The sequence below is a fragment of the Lissotriton vulgaris genome, chromosome 7 (genome assembly GCF_964263255.1).
Source record: "Lissotriton vulgaris chromosome 7, aLisVul1.2, whole genome shotgun sequence".
Classification (NCBI taxonomy): domain Eukaryota; kingdom Metazoa; phylum Chordata; class Amphibia; order Caudata; family Salamandridae; genus Lissotriton; species Lissotriton vulgaris.
In genome coordinates this window covers 1,257,044,413-1,257,067,363 of record NC_141695.1, presented here as the reverse complement: position 1 = coordinate 1,257,067,363, position 22,951 = coordinate 1,257,044,413, and the positions used below count along the sequence as shown (strand labels likewise).

The following is a 22,951-nucleotide window of genomic DNA, read 5'->3' as shown; positions in this document are numbered from 1 at the left end:
TAAGGCACCTCAAACACTGCACTTCTCTCCCCAGAGCACCTCAAACACTGCACTCCTCTTCTCAAAACACCTCCAACACTCCAAACCTCTCCTAGTAGCATTTCAACCACTGCCCCCTCTCATCAGAACACCTCAAACATGCACACTGCTCTCATTAGAGCAGCTCAAACACTGTAAATCTCTCCACAGAGCACCTCAAACACTGCACTACTCTCCTTAGAGCACCTTGAACACTGCGCTCCTCTCATCAGAGCTCACTCTCACTTAGTAGCCCAGCAACCCACATTTGTCTACCTTTCCATTACCCCTTTAGCCCCTCTCGAAAGTCTGAAGCTCACCCTTACCCCCCACAAACATTCTGCCCAAGCTATACCCCTGACCCCCAAGGCACTTCTGTCCTTTTAACTACTAGTGTCCTGCATGGACTATTAGGCTTATATTCACAATGGAAAATGTGTCGCGAGGACTAGCTGGTGACACGAGGCTTCCTGGCAGCCATGACATTGTGGGAGCAGCTGCTTCATAGGTGCAGTACGAAACAATGGTTCCTCAGTCATATTTTCATAATTTCTATTTTTAATTATTTATTGCTTATATATAGCCTGAACCAGGGCTTTAGTGGGGTAAAAAAAACTGTGTGGTCTCTCAAAGGGGCGTGGTTAATGTAATTAAGGGCGTGGCTTAAAACACATGAGCCAAAAATCTGTGCTTAGCATAGTGTGCCGCCCGATTTATATTTTGCTGTTTCTGTCATTGCATCCAGATATAGGATACAACAAGTAACATCATACCTACAAGAAGTCAGGACTATTGGCTTTGTCAGTGGTTGTTAGTTGCATAAGATAAATAAGCAGCAACTATGGCTTGCATATAACATTGAAAAAGCTTCCACTTACAGCCCTGGTGACACCACGACATTGTTGCTGCTCCTGAGTTTCAAAAAGAGAAGGGAAATCCAGAGAGAAAATGACTCTCTTTAAAGGATTTCTCTTCCCCTACAACGCTCACCTGGCATGACGTCATGCCGCAACTTCTCCACAAGTGAGCAGTGAGTAGCGCACTGATGTGCCTGCTGTCACTGCAGTCCGGAAAAAAACGGACCGCCTGTGCCAGTGCACATAACCGAGCCCGATAGAGACCCGTGTCGAGGCCTCCTTTAAAAAAACTGCCGGTGCTCAGACCCGGCCCTCTTAAAGCCCAGCCTGAACTCCATCTTACTCTGTACAAAATGCTGTACAGAGTGGACGTGAAAACGAGGCGTACAAGTTGACCTTGCATTGAGTATGGTGGCATAAGAAACAAATGTGGTGACCTATGCTTTACTGAAGCACGACCTGTGCACGTTATGTGTACCTACGCCTGGGGATACAGTCCCCTTTATATCTTACCAGACTCATAGAAATGGAGCCCTGGTTTGCATGGTTGAGGAAAGCTTGGGCCAGAAGCAAGAATGCCTGGCCTACTAGGCTTCACTTTAACTGTAAAACAGTTTGAAGATCCGGCCACCAGATGGCACTGTCGGCATAGTTTACGAGTGAGCGAGAAAGAGGAACGACCCAACAGATGTCTCTGGCTTTTCACTGCTGTAAGGACACTTGACAAAAGGTGTGCATACAAACCCCGTCCATGACCCATGCGTCAGCGCTGCCCAGAATCAAGAAAAGACTGGCAGCAGAGGTCGAAACGGGGATTAACCAGGAAGCTCCGTAACATTTACTGTTGAACAGATGGACTATTTTTACAATACTTTTACAGTTTTTGATCATTTTCTTTCTTACAGTTCAAGTATTTATTTTTTAGCGTGATAACGTGACGCGCGCCTCCTTCAGTCACCTGGGAGCGCACTTCTTTTAATGTCACTGGGCACTTGAACATCTTTTTTAAGCGGGCTTGTGCTACTGCAGGACTGAGCTAACCTGTAATCTGGTTCGATAAAAAATAGTAAAATGAAGAGGATTTATGTGTACCTTCGGTGCGCACACAGCCTTCAAACGTCACACCGCTTACTAAAACGCCAAACAACGCATCTCAAAGATGGATACTGCAGGCACAGAGCAACCATTTTTTCCCCCTAGCATCTATTTTCAGATACTTGCATGAGGAATCCGAAACGCAGCTGGGTCACTCACTGACTGAGTTCTGGTGTAAAATAGTCCCTCGTGCATTCCAATGGAGTCAGAAGGACACACCCAAACAGCGGAAAAACAGTTAAGACTAAAATACTCATCTGGTTGATCCAAGATGTGATTGACAGTGTCTCCAGCCACTAGCTGTAGGTTTCAGAGAAAAGGAAGTCACTAGCTGAAGGAGTCTGCCCCAAAGGCTATTGAAGTAGCTAGAGGATACATTATGTTCATCATAAATAGGGTAATATCCATTCTACTCAAAACTAAAACACTTCAGGGAGACTGTCATATCCTGCCTCTTCTATGTGGCCCTTTATCTGCTGCACTCCATTAGTGGTCTCCCCCCTCCTTCCTAAACCCCTAACACGCTTGTCGCCGCTACACCCCCTTTAACCTCTGTGTTAGACCAGGAGCACGCAGAAGGAGGTCACCCTTGCCCCCTGCTCTGCCAACGCTTAACCGACCCTATAGTATAGGACAAATAAGATACTCCTCTCTGCCCAAGTCTTTCAAATCCCAGCATTTCCACACAGCCAGAGTCGCACCCTAGCACTTCACTAATAGTTCTCAGGTTGGCATTCCTGCCTGGCAGGAAAATGTATCCTTGAGCGGTAAATTGTACTGGGCAATGCTTGAGTACTGTGTATGTCTGTCAGTGCTTTATTTTATTCGTTTAATTTACTTGATTTATTTAATTGATAATACCTGCTATCTCTTTTTTATTGATACTATTTGTCACTATAGGAATCACTATTGACTCATTTCCGGTGTGGAATTAGCTGATCAACCAAAAACAATCCTTCTCTACTTGAAACATGTTTTATTCATCTTTTTTACTTGGAGAATCTTTATAGCGCAAACCTAGCCGTGTGGGCAGTGCCGTAGCGTAGGTGATGGAGGCGGGGGGCACAGGGGGCACTGGTGAAAATGTTTTAGGGGGCCAACATTTAAAAAGAAAAAAAATTGTACAATTTCTTTTCTTTTAAAATTTTGCACCAGGAAGGGCTAATTTTCCACTGGTTAGGGGGCAAATACTTGCCTTGCCCCACCCGGGTGCTCGCAACCCATACTACGCCGCTGCACGTAGGCCAAGTAGCACTTGGCAGACAACCAAACCAGAGACTGCTTTACGAGGCACATTAGGCCTTGAACAGTTGCAAGGATAAGAACAGAGTCAGCCAGGGGGATGTTACCTTAAGAGGGACAATTTCAGGTATTTTCTGAAGGATAGAAGGTCAGAGTTGAGCCTTACCTTTACACAGGATGCAAACTGATAATATATGCCAGCATAGTGTTAGCTATTGTTAATAGATGCTTGTATTGTTTCATTATTGCTAGTATGCTTGAAATGTTAATTATTAACTTTAGGGTATTTCCGTTTTTTATTGCTAATTTGAACCAGTGTGGCATTTTGGCATCATGAACATCCCCTCACCGTCTGCATTTTGGGATTATCTCTGGTTCTGTTATAAAGCGTGATGCCCGGCTTCTTGCCTTATGAGGGTGGTATCCTTCAGAAGTGGCCATCTCTACGAGGCGGTGGTCAGAGAAGAGTGCTTCATCCAACTCGGTTTTGACTACAGTGCCCATCTTCACCCTGTCCTAGGTACTCTGGGACCTACCCATTCTGGTGCACACGCGAGGTGGGGTTCACGCCGTAGGTGGGCGCTGGGGGAGTGTACATCACAGACTTGGTCACCAGGCCTGGTGAGGAATTTTCCTGGCCCGTCCTGGCACCAAAAGGTTGTGCAGTTTTATTCAGGGCCGTGCTGGGGGCAAAGTTATACTTCGGTTCTTCAGAGTCGAACGAGTGCTGGTCCTGTGGGAGAAAACACACAAAAACACAATGCATGCTGCATGCAGAAATATTGATACAAGCTGCAAAACCCACACACCAAGATTGAGGCGTAATCCCAGAAATCTCCATGCACCGTGTAGATCCACACAACATCAAATGCCAAGCATGGTATGTGTGCAAGTTTGTCCATCATGCAAGCCTCGGAAGGCAGTGATGCACAATACCAACAGTGCCCATAGCCGCACACAAACCAACATTCCGGAGAGCACAACAGTGCTAAGAGCCACACCAGTAACACACAAGCCCTACACAAATATGAATATCATAACATGGCATGACATTGCATAACATAAATCAATGTAACAAAAGAGGACTTTAGATGAGTGAGACATCAAGGATTATAGTGAGGTCGAGGTGTGCCTCAACCATTCCCCCGAGCACCCCTCAAGCAGCCGCCTTCTCATTGTGGCTTCAGGGGTGGCCATTTTGTGGTCAGATTCTGATTAATCATCTGTGCGTGCCGTGCCGAGGGAACTTGGCAGCTGTTCAAGTCCAACTTCTCCAAAATCCCGACAAAGAGTTATATGGCTACCAAAAAGAACAGTTAATCCCCTTTGAGAGGACCGTTATGAGCCACATAGAGGTTCAGGCAGTTTGAGCACTTCATGTACAAACAGCATCCCCCGCCTGGCGACCCCACCATCACCCAACCCCAGGGGTCGTACATCACGAGAACTGCATCATCAACCTGAGTGTCTCCATATATGAAAGGAAGAGGCAGTTAAGTGGGTGTAACAAACTATGATGGAGCCAAAAAGGAGGGATTCCTGAGAGCGAAAGAGAAGGGGTAGTGATGACAGGAAGTCAAGTGATGTCAAAGGACCAAGCATGCAATTCACTGTTAATTATTAGCCCAGTGATTGTCGTTGATATCCAGATCATATGTCACACCAGGCCAAATTTGAAAATGTGCCATTTTATATTAGCAGATCCTGCCCGAAAAGAAGGAGGTTCGACTCAAAGGCGTGGGTACGGCACCAATGATATGAAAAGCAGTTGTAACAACAGTCTCTATGGTAGACTCTGCAGGAAGGAGGTCTTTCACCAAAATACTCCCACTGGAATATTAGTGTCTTCTTGCATTACCAAGCAAAAGACCCACAGATGATTGACGGAATGCAGAGTAAATCAAACATTCACCCCCAGTCAAGAGCTCTGGGTTAAATGCATTGTTCTTTGCAACAAGCATCCTGGGACAAGTTCAGGGCTCACTGTGCCACTGGATTAAAGCTAGCCTGGCTGATATGGGGTGATTCCCCGAAACTGGACACAGGATGCTTGTTTCCGGTCCAGGGAGGACCTGGCTTGGCAGCTCGGGCTGGACTGTTCCCATGAGGCACAGGGTCAAGACTGAATTGCATAAGACTGGGTGTAATCTGTGGTGGCACGGTGAACAAAAGAACTGATGGATTTAACCCAGATCTCTTGAATGGGGGTGAATGATTTGCTATGAATTCCGTCCATCATCTGTGTGTCTTTTGCTTTCTTGCATTACCAAGCACCAGTCCATGCCTGCCTCCAGAGCTCCTTCAGAAGTCCGGCTACCACTGAGCAGAACCAAGATCTCTCTTTCTGTTCTATGCAAAGCCGTGTTTTGGTCAATGCACTGGGGTGAAGTTCACCCACTTTGCCAGTGTCAAAGCATCATTGATTTTGAGCCCTGGTTGCTGCTTTGAGGGCTTGCCTTGGAAAACAAAACACTGCAGAATTCCTTGGAATAACTTTTGTCCTACTTAATCCCCTGGCACTCAGTGCCAAAGATGTTTTCATCTTTTTGCAAATGCAGAAATATTTTTCGGCTAAGTTGTCAAAGAGTTCTTCACAAGTGGACACCTCCTCACACACCCGGCACAGCAATGTCAATCCCGGATCGATCCTTGAGTGGGACCCTGGTCTCAAGCCTTAAGTTCAGTCTGTGGGCCTTATTTAGAATTTGATGGACTGGATACTTTGTCACAAAAGTGGCAAAGGTGAAGGACTGGGTTCTTTGGACCCAGCGGTGCCAGGGCACAACACCTGAAACCTTCGTGGGTAACCTGCTCCGGCGTACAAATCACAGAGACACGGGACACTTCCTTCGGCGTCAAAGAGTCAAGGTTTATTTACTGCAGGGAACACAGAAGTCACAAGAAGTACATCGAGTGTAGTTCGGGGAGACTGCTTCAAATTGTATTTGTGGATCGCTCCTTTTATACAGTTTCTACCCATAGGATAACATGATACACAATAGTTTACAACCTGGTTCCCACAAGTCGCTCTCAGAGGGGTCGCTTAGATCACTTTGAAACACACAAGATCCGGAACATAAGTGCGGAAACATTTGGCGGTTCCCAACTGTAAAAACCCATCTTCCCACCATTAGCAAATTCCAATCAGCAGTAAAGTAGATCGAAACAGGAACGAAGACAGGTGCAGAGGAAGACGGAGACAGTGGGGAGATCGGAAAGGGTGTAAAAGGGGAGTGTCGAGAAGCACGAGATACAGGCATCAAAGGGACGTGCCTAATGAGATGCACAACTGAGACAATAAGCCCGTGCGGCAAGATGAGCCTCGAGCGGCGCCATCTGCCTTACAGTAGCATCCCCCTCGTCATAAAGACACTTTCAAAGAACATGTGTCTTCCGCAAATATCTTGGGAGTCCCAGGGTCGCGAAGCGGACAGCGTCCGTTCGCTGGCTACTTGAGGGCAAGAGACAAAATGGATGCCGTATCTAAGATGGAACCCGTGGGTACAGATGACAAACCCACATAACAAACGAACGGTTTAAGTTAGCACAGCGAAACTGCGCACACTTGCTAAACTCGTCATTTGCGGTTCATAGATACTAGACTCGACCATATTCGTGTGAGTCGAAAACACCACTTACAATTGTCACGGAACCTCAGACGCTCCTTTTGCCCTCATGTAGGCAAGCACTAGTCGGAATCATACTCGATATTCATCAGACCATCAAGATGTCGTTGTAGCATAGCTCTGTCCAACCGAGTCCCCTTGGTAACAGATGGTTGTCTCATACACGTTGTAGCACAGAGGCCACATAAGGCAGGACCACACTGCACACAAAGGCAACACGTGAACAGGAACACTACCACAACCCCGATGATCGTCAGAATCTTCCAACCCCAAGTCGACACCAGGCCCCAAAACCAACCAAGTAGCGTCCAATCCCCTACATCCACGTGTATGGATTCGGAGATCTTGTGCAACTTCGAGATGGCTTGATAGACAGTAGGAGCATTATCTGGAATGAAAATGCAACAGCTCGAATGGATCACTTTACATACCCCACCGCGATCTGCTAAGACAACATCTAAAACCATACGGTTTTGTAATGTCATAAGTCTCTCCGCCTGAAGTTCTGTGGTGATATTACCAAGGGCACTGGCAGTAATGTTAGCTGTCGATTCTACCACTCGAGTCAAATGTCTCAGGTTCCTACTATTAACCATAGGTCCCCAAAACGGGAGGAAACCCTTGAAAAAGTCTCCTGCCTCTTGACCGGCAGTATCCTCTTCACTAATTACGCCTCGTACAACTCTAGTCTTGTGGTAATCGGCATCTACAGTAAACGTCGGAGGCAACAGATTTGCAACAAAACATGAGCCCATGAAGTCTGCGGGCAACCATGTGTATGCACGATCATGACAGATGAAGTACGTACCCTTGGCAGCCAGAAGCACAGGGATCGGGGACATTGACAGAACGTAACTTTCAGTGCAAGCACTTACTCCAAGTGAGGCTTGCGAGCCACGACCCACAAGACAAAGATTACCAGTGTGGGGTACGACCCATATTGGAGACGAGCTTTTAAGCTGCTTTTCATTAGTGAACGTACTATATTCCCCTCTATTCGGTGCCCTATAGGCTTGTACCTCTACCTTAGGGATGAGATAAGCATCATGGATCTCATCTTCCAAATCCTGTATTATCATCGATACCACCCACTGCCATGAGGTAGGACCCGGTTTGGGGGAACGTTCTGGAGAGGGGTGGAAACCTAGTGCGCTTCGAAGCATTGTTTGGTATGCTCGAGCTGACCCTTGGGAACTATACGGTAACACCAGATATGGAATTCCCTTACCCGTAGTATGTGGCATCAACCCACACACCCAACAATTAGTAGTGTTAACCACTAACTGATGCTGATGGAGGAGCTGGATAAAGGAATTGTTGCGGAATTCTACACGTCTAGCCTGTTCGTGTTCTGGTAACATATGAAAGGAATGAGGAGAAGCAGTAGAAGTAATGTTAGGGTAAGGAGTAGGAGTAGGGGTAGGAAGTAAGAAGTAAGACATAGTGTAATACACCCCACCCGCCAAAAATGCAGAAGCAGTTAAAAACAGTACAAACAATTGGAATACAAAACATTTAGTACGACTAAGTTTCTGCAGTTTGACTCTATACGCCTGCGTTCCTTCCAAATCGTTCAGCTTTGAAAATGCCATTTCCCTATGACCGTCCGCAACGTTTCTTGACGCACTTCGTTCTGTGCAGCAATAGTCAATTCCCAGGAGTTCCTAGGAACCGACGGCCTTTAACCTAGCGTCAAGACCTACTGTCCAGAAGGAAGTACGCGCGCGGCCCTACGGCCCTCAATACACAATATGTATTTTATTTAGCACAAATAATTCAGCTGTGGAAGGAAAAAGATACAAGAAAAAAATCTTGATATATGTACAAAACAATTTTCAATGATACGAATGTTCAAAGTTGATCATGGGAAACGAAGATATTGCAGTTATCAATTTCAGCAAAGCAAGCAAAAAATTTATTTGTCCTTAGTATGAGAACGCAAAGAATATCGATGTTTCCCGGGACGTGTCTGCTCGTCAAATAAAGGATCTGTCGAAGAGACAGCGTCCTGCTGATCAGTTTGCTGATCTGGTCTTGAGTCTCTTGCTGACAATGTTCCAACAATGGCTTTCTGCTGCGCTGAGTGTTCACCAACAAGTTGTGCGTCACTGAAAGGTACAAACGCCGGCAATGTCGCTGCTTCTGTTGACGCAATGCCTTTCCTCACCCACGGGTCTGCCGGCAAAGGAATAGGGACTCGCTTACAATGGGTAGCATGTACCCAGTTCTTCCGTCCCTCAAGACGAACGGCAGTCCTCGTGGCCAAAAGCACCTGGTGAGGTCCAACAAAGCGGGGGTCCAGATTCTTCTTGCGCGAAAAATTTCGGGTGACAACCCAATCACCAGGCTGGAGCTGGTGGCCTGGACCCTCCGTCTGCGTCGGCAAGGCGTCGTAAACCTGTTGATGAATTAACCTCAGTTTAGCAGTCAAGTCATGTAAGTAGTCAATCAACATCGGGTACTCAAGATCAACAAACATACCTGGCCTAGGAACCCCCCACACATTCGCAGGACGGCCGAACACTATTTCATAGGGACTAAGCCCTATTCGGGAGTGTACAGTCGCCCTAGTTGACAGTAATGCTAGAGGCAAAGCGTCAGGCCACGAAAGTCCAGTCGTAGCCTGGATCTTCGCTAATTTTAGTTTAAGGGTGCCATTGTACCCTTCAACCAATCCAGCTGACTGGGGATGATTGGCGCTGTGGAATTTCTGATTAATTCCAAGGCCCTTACACACACTCCTCATCACACTTCCAACAAACTCACTTCCGTTATCTGACCACACGACTCTAGGCATTCCATACCGAGGAAAGTATTCCTTCAGTAGGATTTTCGCAGTAGACAAGGCAGTATTATCTTTGAGGGGATAGGCCTCGATCCATCGGGAGAATGCGCAAACCACAACCAAAACGTATTTCAGGTTATTGCATCGCTCCATATGGATGAAGTCCAATTGGATCACCTCAAAGGGATACGAAGGAGGAGCAAAACTGCCAGGGGGAGTTGGGGTTCCTTTGCCAGGATTGTACATTATACACACCATACAATTCTTCACCAAACGTTCAGCACACTTAGTAATTCCATCATTCTTCCACACATCAGCCAACAACTTGCAAATACCTTTCGCGCTAATATGTGCTAACCCATGTGCCATTTGCACAACGGCCAGTACATACGCATCAGGCAACATCCATCTTTTCTGATCTGACAAATCAATCCAGCAACCATTCACATCCAACCTTCCCGTACTTTCTTTCCACTTCATCTTTTCAGTGTCGGTGGCCTCATTCTGAATTGCTTTCACACTCTCTATAGTATTCTCACACATACTTGATTCTGTAGGCCACCTAACCGAATTCGTCACATACATTCGAGTGCTAAGGTTCCGGGCAGTCTCCTTAGCAATCTCATCTGCAAACGCATTACCACGACCAACATCATCCGTCACCTTACGATGCGCACTACATTTAACAATTGCAACTTGAGCAGGCAAAGTCAATGCATCCAAAAGATCGTTCACAAGCTGGCCATGCTGTATTTTCGTGCCATGTGACGTCAAGAAACCACGTTCTCGCCACAATCGTCCGAAACTATGCGCTACACCGAAAGCATACTGACTATCGGTGTACACATTCACACGTTTACCTTTTGCTAATACACATGCTCTAGTAAGAGCGATCAGCTCTGCAGCTTGGGCAGAATTCTGATTCAATCTCGCAGTCTCAACAACAGTATTCAATGTCACCACAGCATAAGCAGTAGTCACATCACCATTCGGCAATTTAAAACATGACCCATCCACATACAGGATGCCATCCGGGTCTTCCAATGGGGTGTTTTTAAGGTCCACACGACCTTTTGTTTCCTCCTCTGTACGCAAGTAGCAGTCATGTTCTGTTACTGCATCTGACTCTGCACTAATTGGTAACAAAGTTGCCGGATTTAGGACATTACAACGTTTTATCTGAATGTGGCTTGCCAAGAGCGTCAATTCGTACCCAGATAACCTCGCACTCGTCAAGTGCTGAGTTTTCGTACGGTTCAAAAGAGTATCGACTGCATGCGGAACCATCACCGTAAGCATATTATCCATGACCAATCCTGCTGATTGTCGGATGGAGACCGCAGCTGCCGCAGTTGCTCTCAAACAACTCGGCAATGCTCTAGCTACTGGGTCTAAGGTCGAGGAAAAATATGCACATGGACGTTGCTTACCACCAAAAGGTTGCGTTAAGACGCTTAAAGCACAACCTTCCCTCTCGTGAACATATAACGTGAACGGTTTACTGTAATCAGGGGTACCTAACACAGGGGCCGAACACAATGAATCACGTAATTCAGAAAAACTTTTCTGACATTCTTCCGTCCATGGTAAAGGAGTCGAAACATCCTTGCACGTAAGAGCCACCAATGGTTTCGCTAGCAATGAAAAATTAGGAATCCACTGCCTGCAGTACGATGTGATACCTAGAAAGGCACGCACATCTCTTTGGGTTTGTGGCACAGCCATGCGCGCAATCGCTGCAATTCTCTCTGGGGTCAATCTCCTTCCCTCCTTTGACAATAAGTGACCTAGATAGGTTACTTCTTGACAACAATATTGGAGTTTAGAAGGTGACACCTTGTGATTTAACTCACAGAGATGTTGCAGCAACGACACTGTAGCAATTTTGCAAATGTCCTGGGTATCAGCAGCCACCAATAAGTCGTCGACGTATTGGATTAAAGCCGCACCAACCGGCAACCTAAACGCATCTAGTTGACCCTTCAAAGCTTGACTGTAAATCGATGGACTTTCACAGTAGCCCTGAGGAGCGCGTTTGAACCGGAAGCTACGTCCACCAAGAGAGAAACCGAAAAGGTCCCTGCTCTCTTCGGCAATCGGGATGCTGAAAAACGCATTTTTCAAATCAATCACCGAAAACCATGAAGCTGTAGCTGGAATCAGAGTCAGTAGCGCCGTAATGTCAGGCACAACAGGGAATTGAGGAACCACAATTTTATTCACCTCCCGTAAATCAATAACAAAACGATAAACAGGTGGTTTGGTAGGATCAGTACGTTTAAGAATGGGCAGTACAGGACTATTGCACACGTTTCCCCGAGTTTCTTCAATGACATCTTTCTCGATCAAATCATAGATGATCGCTAACAAAGCTCGTTCACCATCCAGGGAGATACGATATTGGGGAATACGTGGCAATCGCACATTCGATTTCAACTGAACAACATAAGGGGAGATATCAAGTAGGCCCACGTCGTTTGGACCCGTCGCCCACAAAGATGCAGGAAGAGAATCCAATTCCGGTGGAAGCTTATCGAGGGACAAATACATGGGAGAGACTACTTTCTCTCCGAACGTAAACTTTACACCCGCAGGAGAACAATACAAAGTCGCATACAAACGTTTAAGCAAATCCAGACCCAAAAGATTTTCACCACAACCAGTGGTTAAAATCAACGGAGCTTCGAGCTCACGAGGCCCAATTTTAAGGGGCAAAGGGCGCGAAACTGGATTGCTAACGGGGGCGCCAGAGAATCCAACAGATACATTTGTTAAGCCAGACAAAGGTGCGCCAGGGAGTTTCGAATGCATGATAGAACTTTTCGCTGCACCAGTGTCCAACAGAAAAGGCTCAACGACGCCCGATGTAGCAACTGCGACGTAAGGCCCTCTCTGATCAACCGGAACTGATACCACTCCCTCTCCTTGTCTTTGGCTGTCCTAGTAATTACTATCGTCAGTTCCCTGATCGACGTAATAATCGTCTACATTGTACTGCGCAGATCGTCCTTGCGATGATCCACGTTGGTCGAAACAATTATTAGAATTTGACGAGTTATCAGAACCGTCGTTCTGAGCACCACGACCTCTACCACGTGATGCGTGCTGTGCACCACCACGACCTCCTCTAGACGAATTACCACCACTACGGTCATTTAAAGCAGGACAATTGAATTTAATGTGTCCCTCCTGTCTACAATAAGCACATTGGTTGTACCCCAACGAAGATCTCTGAAAAGATGAATCATTACGCGGCTGCGATCGATTCGATTGCGACTGCGATCTATTCTGCTGAGGCGCATTCTGATTAGAACGCGGCGGATATGCTTGTTGTAACAACACTTTAGTTTTCAGCTCTTTCGTCTTTTTATCGGCACGGTCATTTTCCTCTTTTTCTCTATTTTCGTAATATTGTGCCGTAGCCAATATCTGAGCTGAGGTAGAAACGGCCCACGCACTTTCTGAATTCTTCAATTTATTGCACAAGTCGGGCAATAAGTTCGATACGAATTTATCCACAAACAACCTCTGTCCACCCTCAGTACCCATATCCTGCCCACTATGATCGACGAATGTTTCCTCGAACCTCGTAAAGAAGTCTGAAACACTCTCATCTTTCTTCTGCTTACAGGCTGACAACTTGTCCCAATTTACCCTCATAGCTGGCATAAGCGTTTTCATTAACGTAATGATTCGCTGGGGAAGAAGTTCAATCAACTGATCGGGTTTAGTAGCAGCCACTTGTCCAGCGTCTGCCGCTGTAATGGCAGCCCAATCACCACCTAATTCATTCGCGTGATCTTGGTGACGAATCTTGGCCCATACCGGTTGCGGTACGACATTGCCAAACAACATGTCGATATCGGCCAGATTCATTATCGTAGCGTCTACGAGCTGCGATAATTCTTTGTAATACCCCGCAGGATTTTTGCGAGGATCAGGCAAAGTTTGTTTCACCTGAAGCACTTCCGATCGTTTCCAAGGGAGGTGTATCCACACTCTCTGGAAATGTGCTGGTATTGGAGCATTAGCATTAGTATTATCAGCGGGTACCCAAACTGGCGGAACTTCTCGCATAGGATATTGGCCAGACCCATCTCGTTGTTCAATGTCCTCAACGAACAATGCATGAGGAAGAGGAGCGGGACGAAGAGATAGCAACCGTTCAATAGCACGTCGGACATTAGTATCGACTATCAGTCCAGTTGCGAACTGAAGCCGAAGATTAGACAGGGCGGTCAGCACCTCGTCAGGCGCAACAGCCGCTATCTGATCATGTAAGAACTTGCACATTTCATCAAACACATATCTCTGAGTAGGTAGGTTGAATTGATCAAACGTTTCGAGGACAACACGAGGTGGATTTCTAACAGGGTTTATCATCCAACCCATCGCCATATTGTATAGCGCAACACGTTCTCTATTACCAGGAAGCTGGCTACGTCTCTGTGGACCATCAGAACCTGCAGACCCAAAAACAGGTCCGAGCGACTGAAAGAAGTTTGTCGCAAGGGGAGAATCACGATTACGAGTAGAGGGAGAAGAGTAAGACACAGGACTAACAAGAGAAGGAGTAGAGACATTAGCAGCAACAGGGGTTAACAACACAGGAGCAGTAGCGTGAGCAGTAGCGGGAACAGGAGTATGTGGAAGCGGAGGAGCAGTAGGAATAGACACAGGCACAGGAGCAGGAACAGTCGGAAGAGCGGGTGCAGGTTGAGGAATAGGCGGAACAGGTACGGCAGGGACCACAGGAGCTGCGGTACCCTGTACGTACGGAGGTGGCGACTTCATAAGATAGGACATTAAAGAATCCTCAACTGCCTCTTCCTTCTTATCCGACTCCGTAGACAAAACAGGATAGCATTTGTCTATGGACATACGCTGTAATCTCTCAAACACTTCCTTATCCTTATCCTCCTTATCACGCTGAAACTGCTCAGCTTTCTTCACTATAGTAGCAACAGTATCTCGCTGACTACGTTTATTTTGTCTGATCTCTTTCTGTCGGGCTTCTTTGCGCCAGAACCGAAAGGCATCAAACATGGCCGGCCTAGATTTACGTTCGAACAACTTTATTTCCAAATTATCTAAGATCGACGCTTCGAAGCTACCGTGAGGTGGCCAACGAAGATCGCCGTCTTTCTTTGTATATTTGATCCAATAATCGTTAAAAGCAATCGGGCCTAGCCCATGTTTGCTATATAGGTCATAAGTAGGAGTTCCAACCGGAGGTATCGGACACGAGTCCTCCAGCAGGGAATCCGCACCACAAGGTCTAAAGCAACTGAACAAAGTACTGCGACCAGGCATCTTGCACACTAGCCGAGTTTCACAAACTTCAAGGGTTACGGGATTTACCAAGTCCCAGCAAAGAACTAAACCCTCGGTCTTTGGCGGCTGCAGTCGTCAAACAAATACAACAACAACAAAGTACGCTAGCAAAGTGTCACCGACAAAAACACTCACACAGCGTGTACAACAAAGACACTCGCTAAAGTGTCTACAACAAAAACACTCGCTAAAGTGTTTACAACAAAGACACTCGCTAAAGTGTCTACAACCAAGAACTCTGGGAGCGACCCACAAATACTTAACTCAAAGATCAATGGCGTCCTCAGGAAGGCCCGTCAATCGTCTCGCTATACCAAGGTCTACGCCAGGCGCCAAAACAGGTCTACAGTCAGGGCAGCAGTCCGTCGCAGCCGTTAGGAGGCGGGAATCTTCGCGGGAAAAGTCTTCGGGCCACTTATTTCGACAACAGGATCGATGAAGCGGGGTGCACCTTCCCTCGGAGATTTCACACGAAGTTCCTCACGATCGTCAGGCTTGGACCGGTACCACTGATGCAGCCCCACGTTGGGCGCCAACTGAAGGACTGGGTTCTTTGGACCCAGCGGTGCCAGGGCACAACACCTGAAACCTTCGTGGGTAACCTGCTCCGGCGTACAAATCACAGAGACACGGGACACTTCCTTCGGCGTCAAAGAGTCAAGGTTTATTTACTGCAGGGAACACAGAAGTCACAAGAAGTACATCGAGTGTAGTTCGGGGAGACTGCTTCAAATTGTATTTGTGGATCGCTCCTTTTATACAGTTTCTACCCATAGGATAACATGATACACAATAGTTTACAACCTGGTTCCCACAAGTCGCTCTCAGAGGGGTCGCTTAGATCACTTTGAAACACACAAGATCCGGAACATAAGTGCGGAAACATTTGGCGGTTCCCAACTGTAAAAACCCATCTTCCCACCATTAGCAAATTCCAATCAGCAGTAAAGTAGATCGAAACAGGAACGAAGACAGGTGCAGAGGAAGACGGAGACAGTGGGGAGATCGGAAAGGGTGTAAAAGGGGAGTGTCGAGAAGCACGAGATACAGGCATCAAAGGGACGTGCCTAATGAGATGCACAACTGAGACAATAAGCCCGTGCGGCAAGATGAGCCTCGAGCGGCGCCATCTGCCTTACAGTAGCATCCCCCTCGTCATAAAGACACTTTCAAAGAACATGTGTCTTCCGCAAATATCTTGGGAGTCCCAGGGTCGCGAAGCGGACAGCGTCCGTTCGCTGGCTACTTGAGGGCAAGAGACAAAATGGATGCCGTATCTAAGATGGAACCCGTGGGTACAGATGACAAACCCACATAACAAACGAACGGTTTAAGTTAGCACAGCGAAACTGCGCACACTTGCTAAACTCGTCATTTGCGGTTCATAGATACTAGACTCGACCATATTCGTGTGAGTCGAAAACACCACTTACAATTGTCACGGAACCTCAAAGGTCCCATTCACCGTATTATAAGTGCATTATATCCTATGGCACTCGTAATACTGCAGACAGGATATCGGTCACCTTTAGGCAGTGTATCCCATCGGTCAAACTCAATATAAGGCCCTTGGCTATTTTTTCAGGCCCCTGGGCCATCACTAGAATGTTCAACTTTTCTAAAATGAGGACCATTGCAGAGGCACCTTCTGACACACTACTGGCCTATGCCAGCACTTCATCCTTCACTTCCGGTCTTTTGGCCACTGGGTATAGCATTTTGCACTGGGTTTTTGACTTCTAGACGGCGGTTCTAAGTTCTCGACCTAGGTTTCTGGAGAAGTGGAAGAGCTAGTGGATTTCCAGATCCGTAAAACCAGAGATGGCAAAACAGATGAACTATTGAGTTAGCCCGGTTTGTCTAAGTAGTATTAAATCGCGAGGGCTACTGCAGATAGGTTCAAGGCCCAATTTCCCCATTTTTTAGCCTGGTGAGTGTAGAGGGGTGAAATAGCAGAGACGCTTTGGTATTTTGTGGAACTATAGAAGATTGTGTTTGAGTTGCATTGGCGCTAGAAACACTTTTAGTGAATAGGACAGCTCTTATACCACTGCCACCCAAAGTGTGCCTTGCCAATACTACTTTCGTACCTACAAACTGAGAAAGCGTTATATACCTTCAGGTAGGATTTGTTGCACTTTATCAAGTTATAACAACATACCATAACGTAGGGGCTGAGAGTGGCACCACAACATCTCAGCGTTGCTTTTTGTCATCCCTGTCCATTTGCCCCTTCTTGCCAAAAGTATGCAGAGGCTTCATATTCTTACTGACAGCCCACATATTGTAAATGGATTCATCATGGGAAGGCTACAGTTCCTTTTTCCATGATGTCCCCGTGATGAAAGCCTTAGTATTTTTAAATGCCCTCTGCCCTCCAGAGCAATCTTTTTGCACGCCTGACGCCTTTGACATGGGGAACTGGCTAAAGCTCAGCTTTCCTGCTCTATCCCCTGCCATTTCCTGTCTATTTCGGGGACACTTGTGTTTTGGTTCCGGGTTGCAGCCTTCCTAGCTGCTGCAAACCAGGAGCCTCAATGCTTTTGATTCTTACATTCTTGCAGCATGTCACAATCCCTTCCCTACTGCGCTCCCCTGGTGTTTTTGGTATGCATGGAAAATTTAGAGGGAAAGGAGTGGCAGGAAACTGCCAGCTTTAAACTTGCTGCAGAAGGATTAAACCATGTTCAAATCTATCTCTCCTTTTTTCCTTCTTCTATTTTTTTCCCTTTCACTCTCAATGATCTCTCAGCAGAGTTTCCTCGAGTCAAACTGGCTTTATTGAAATTCAGCATTTGGATGGGGATGAAGCATGCTTCTGGAGTGCAAAGGCTGGAGGCCTGCAAAAATTGTATTTAACATGCATCAATGTCAATATTTTACAATTAGAAAGTGGGAGATTTAGAAAAAAATAGGAGGGAATTAATTTTCCCCATTGACATAAATTGAAATAGAGGCACGTTTAGGCGGGAAAAAGCTAAAATAGAGCCTTTTTCTGCTTCAACAATCGGGGATCTTCTGACTGAATCAGAACAGTTTGGATTTACCGAGTTTGTTGTGGCTCTTTTTGCTTCATATTTTACGGAACCTGTGGTATTTAGGTGGGCCATAGCAGTGCTTAATTTGTGCCAGGGATTGCAGGTGCTGGCTATCAGCTCTCATTTTGGAGGCTGTGTTTTACGTCTCATCATCACACGTGGAAAGAAAGAAAGAAAGAAAGAAAGAAGTGAAAGGGAGAAATAGGAAGAAAGAGGCAGTGGATGACGAAGGGAGAAAGCAGAGATAAAAAAACTTGCAAGAGTGAGCTTAAGAGATCGTAATTGAAGAGTGGGGGAAGAAAGGACCACAAAGTGGAATCAATATCAGGCAACCATGGTGTTTGTCACACCATACATTCAACCTCACTGGCCCGGTAATAAATGCTTTCCACTCACGCCTGTATTTGTTTTTCTTTTACAAATAGGCAGCTATGCAAGGCCTGGCAGCTGGTCCTAGGGAGATCATCAGGTAGAGCACAGGGACAGAGTGCAGAGGACTGGAGAGAGGCGTCAAAAAATGGTAAGGCGGAAGAATAGAGTGCCAGAGAGGGGAACCTCCAAGAAGCAGGGTGAAGAGAAAAGAGAGGGGGCGAACAAAAAGAAAACAAGCATTGGCATAGCCAATAGGTCTCGCCTTTGGGACCTTTTAAGTGTTTAGGCATTGAGCACATGCATACACAGGAGGAAGGACACTGACAGCGATAGTGGTGGGGGGAGGGAGAGAGCAGGAGGTAGAGAAAAAAAGTGAGATAGAGAAAGAAAGAGGAGAGGAAAAGAAAGGGCCTGTAAGAACGTGTGAAGAAACATGCAAATTAGTGACATCCCTCCTGAATTGGCGAGCATACAAGGATGCTGGTTAATAGGATTCTCCCATCCAAATTAAACTCACCCTTTATGGTTCTTGGTTAGTAGGCCTCACCAGGCCTCAGTCATGCTTCCCTACACTGTACAGGATCTGCCAGGTAAACGACTACAAAGTGTCCATGCTCTGCTGCTACCATATCAACATGAAGATTAATCAGCTGTGGTTGCAACCAAGCTACTTCTCCTTTATGCACAGCTCTGGTTGAGTTCTGCCACAACTGGAGCATAACCCCATAATCCGGCCAGTAATCCATTGGAGTAAGTGAGTACAAGGCACCGGAAGCCCTTGGTATATCTGAGAACCCAGCAGACCCGGAGTGAGGTCTGCGAAGGGACCACTCAGTATGTGATAAACCAAAGTCTAAAGAGACAGCGGGTGGACCCATCTGTGCCATTGCCGGAGGTCGCAGATCAAAACCAAACAGACAGGAGCTATATCACCGAAATACAGTAAGAACAGGAGACGGAGAAGGCTGAGGCTGGCCAGTCGGCGGAAATCGCTTACAAGGCGAAGGAGGCCCCCTGCTACATAACTGTGAGGCCGGCGGACCTTGGGAGGAGGACTGAGGTGGAGCCGCACACCACGAGAAGCGCTGAGGCCCAGAGCAGTCGCGAGGGGAGCGTCCGGCAGCAAAACATAGTCTCGGAAGTCTTGTGGCTGGACCCGAGAGGAAACCTGTTGTTGTTTAAACTTATTCACCCATTCTTTTTCCACAAAAGGGTACCTCCCACTACATTTAGACTGGACCCGAGAGTATAACAGCCGGAACGGCGTTGGCTTCACCGCTAAATTGCATCCGGAGATAGTGGAGGACCCAAAGTCAGCTGGCAAAGGGCAGTGGCATACCAGAAAGCCCCCTGCTTGGGCTCACAGATCACAGATGTGGTGCTGCCCCCGCCCGAGATTCCACGAGGCGGACTCTGTGGCCGCCTCAAGAAGAGAAAGGTGAGAGGGTCTGGGAAGCGAGCAGAGATTAGCAACATAATAAAGTGTGCGCTTGTGTGTAACCTGACACGTGGAATGCAGCTGGCGCGCGCCACTGCTCACACCCAGACTTACTATTTGTTAACAAGCTGCTAATGTAAACGAGGGAGGAAAGCCGCTGCTCGATCATGTGCTGTCTTTTTCGAAAGACACACGCAAAGACCAATAAGAAAAAGACCAACAAAAAAACACAAGAGTCTGGAGTGATTCCAAGAAGTCGTTTTACCTAGAGCAGCGCATGCGTGCTGCGCTAGGCTCGACCTAAAAACATAGAAACAAGGAGAGGGAGCAGGGGAGAAGGACAAGCAAAGGGCAGGAAGGAAAAAAATCTTGTGGAAACAAGGAAGCACCGCCGCAGGCAAATGCCAAAAACGCAAGAGAGGTCATTTAGGATAACTTGAGGCAAATGGAGGGCTGGGAGGAGGAGGAGAAGTTGTCTGAGAATGATTGAGAAACGAATAGAGGGCTTGGGGGATCACCACCCTGCCATGCATCAACACAAAGCAAAAATGGAAGGGAGGATACAGAAGATGGGGCAGGCAGTGGAAAAAAGTTTTATTATAGAGAAGAGGAAATAGTGTCTCTCTGATCCTAGCAAAGCTGTAGGAAAAGTTGCTGATATGAAAGGCCTTCAGAAATATGAATTATTTAGCCTGATGAATGCCATTTGTTTGGAAATGATGTGGAACAGGGTTCGACACAATGGGGTGGTCATAACCTTTTTCTTCAAACTGTTTTTTCACCAAGGTGATAGACTCAATTTACCCTCCCAAAGATCTGCTGTTCAACCCCTTTCTATTTGGAGGTCTCTGCCCTCAAACACCAGCAGGTACCAGTTCTAGTAGCTACCAGGTGGAGTTTAGGCTATGCCTTGTTAAGAAGCACCCAATGTGCTCCTGCTTTCATCCTTATGGAGTGTGCTGTAAGTGCCTGGTTGGGTGCAGTTTTGATATTGTTGCTAGAGTGGTGCCTTTTTCTGTCCCCTGGTTGATGAGATCTTCCAACCCTGCTTAGTGAAGTCCTGTAGCCTCCCCAATTGTGGCCTGTTTCCAGTGGAGTCCTGCAAAATGAGCACCTGCAAAATTTGATGAGGATTCACCTAGTGTCCGATATACTTATTGACCGTGGCCTGATTGGGAGACCCCTGAAGGGATGGGTGGCCTTGAAGAAGTGGGGGGCCCCTGGGCCGCAGGGGCTGCTGAGCTTTGAGGTAAGGCCATACCTGTGTCCGGCACGCTTCTATCATGCCTGTGTCACTCACCAGTGTGCGTGATCCCGCCCATCCTCTGATACTAATGGAGGGCCAGCCTTTCATCCTCCATCATGAGCTGCATTATACTGTAGATGCAGGAAACCATTTTGATTATTTGACCTTTGCACTTCCTTGGTCTCAGAATTTTTTTTTAAGTCTCTAGCTTAGCTGACAGAAAAAAACTTTGGAAAAGGCAAAAGGAGAGGCTTTCATCCTGAGTTCGGAATATAATAATACTAAGACAATTTATAAAGTGTATGGCTACATCAGTTGACGTGTCTCAGTGCTAGGGTTTCATCACTCCGACACAAAAGAGCACATGTTGAAAAGGCTGTGATTAAGTTGATCAAAAAAGCAAGGTTTTAAGTTTCTTGCAGAAGGATAATTCGGATTTTTCCTGCCTAAGGATGAGTGGGAGAGAATTCCATCGCTTGGTTGCCAGATACTTGAAAGAGCAGCTTTCAATCCGAGCTTTTTTTGACCCTGGCGATGCAGACTAAGGAGGCCTCCGCTGATCTCAAATTCTTGTTAGGGAAGTAGGAAGCAATCAGCGGGTGAAGGTAACTTGGGTGTTTGTTGTTAAGGATTTTGTGGCAGTAACGCATGGCTTCATAGGAAACCCGCTCCTTCAGTGGAGCCAGAGGAACTTCACGACTTACTTGAACATTAAAGAAAAGTCTGCAGTGAACAACACACATAAAATGGTTGCTTTCTGCATTAAATCCATCTAAGAGTTAAAGAATTTTGCATATCCTAAAGAACTGTAAGCAATAGGTTTTAGACAGCTGCTCAGTCAATCCACAACTAAAAGGTCAGTCTGAGCTGAACCACTCACGCCTAAGTGTGAAAAAACTCCATGATATAGTGCTCTGTCCTTCTTGTATTCCTACGGTGAAAAGAACACGCACCGGAGGGTGTTCCTTTAGTTTTCCAGGCTCCGGGATGTGGAACTCTCTTCCCCTACCACTTAGACCGGAACAAATTTAATTAGTTAAAAGAACTAAAAACGTAGTTGTTTAGAGTGATCTGATTGGCTTGCTCCTTTTAGAATATTGTTTGGCCCTACATCCGTGAGTAAACCGTAGCCCTGGGACATTTTGTCAGAAGTAACTAGGAACTTTAGAAGAAATGCTTTTATTATTATTGGCTAATCGACAGGAGTCTGAACAAGTTCCTAACAAGATTGGAGATGGAGATCTTTATTGCTCTCTGCAAAGACTGGATATATATTGGACATTTTGAGCCTGTGCTGTAAAGTCTTTTCTGCCATTAAAAAGAACATGCATGGAACAAGTGCTGGTGCTTCCTAGACGTCAGAGCTGCATGAGGCCTGCCTTGCAAAGCCTCCAACCAAACCTGAAGAGACCTACCAAAGACCCTGCTGGTGTACCTGGCTGCCTGACCATGACATGTGAAAAGGAGAACCTACATCATTGACAGGAGGCCAAGAGGGTCCCCCACAGGCCCATAGTGCGGTAGTACTACTCTGGAGTAGAAACGCTTCTTGGTAGGTTATGTTTAAAAAAAAAGATTTTTATTTTATTTAGTAACGGTCAGGTATACTATACAGGTTTCACATTACTTGTATGATAACTTTACATGTGTTTGTTTAGGAGTCCACAGCTTGGCATGCTATGGTAAGTTATGTTGCTTTGATTTCTGGGTGGACACACTCCGGTGGGCACCCAATATGGCTGTATGCATTGGCAAACTCTCTTCTTAATAAGGATACCAGGTTACGGTCCAAAGCCAGATTTTGAAGTACTTTCATCAACACAGCCTGACTGAGTAGTGCCCAGCAACTGGTGAAACTGGCATATTTACCCTCCACTTCTAAGGTGTTGGGGTTCAGTAA

General features: G+C 46.5%; 1 protein-coding gene across 1 annotated transcript in view; it reads right to left on the bottom strand.

The window, feature by feature from the left end:
• Positions 1 to 22,951, bottom strand: part of LOC147703347 (PDZ and LIM domain protein 7-like) — a 163,605-nt gene that overhangs the window by 52,442 nt on the left and 88,212 nt on the right. The window contains exon 5 of the mRNA XM_086931794.1: positions 3,749 to 3,945. Within this exon, the coding sequence (XP_086787920.1) occupies positions 3,749 to 3,945 (197 nt within the window). The remainder of the gene's footprint in view (positions 1 to 3,748; positions 3,946 to 22,951) is intronic.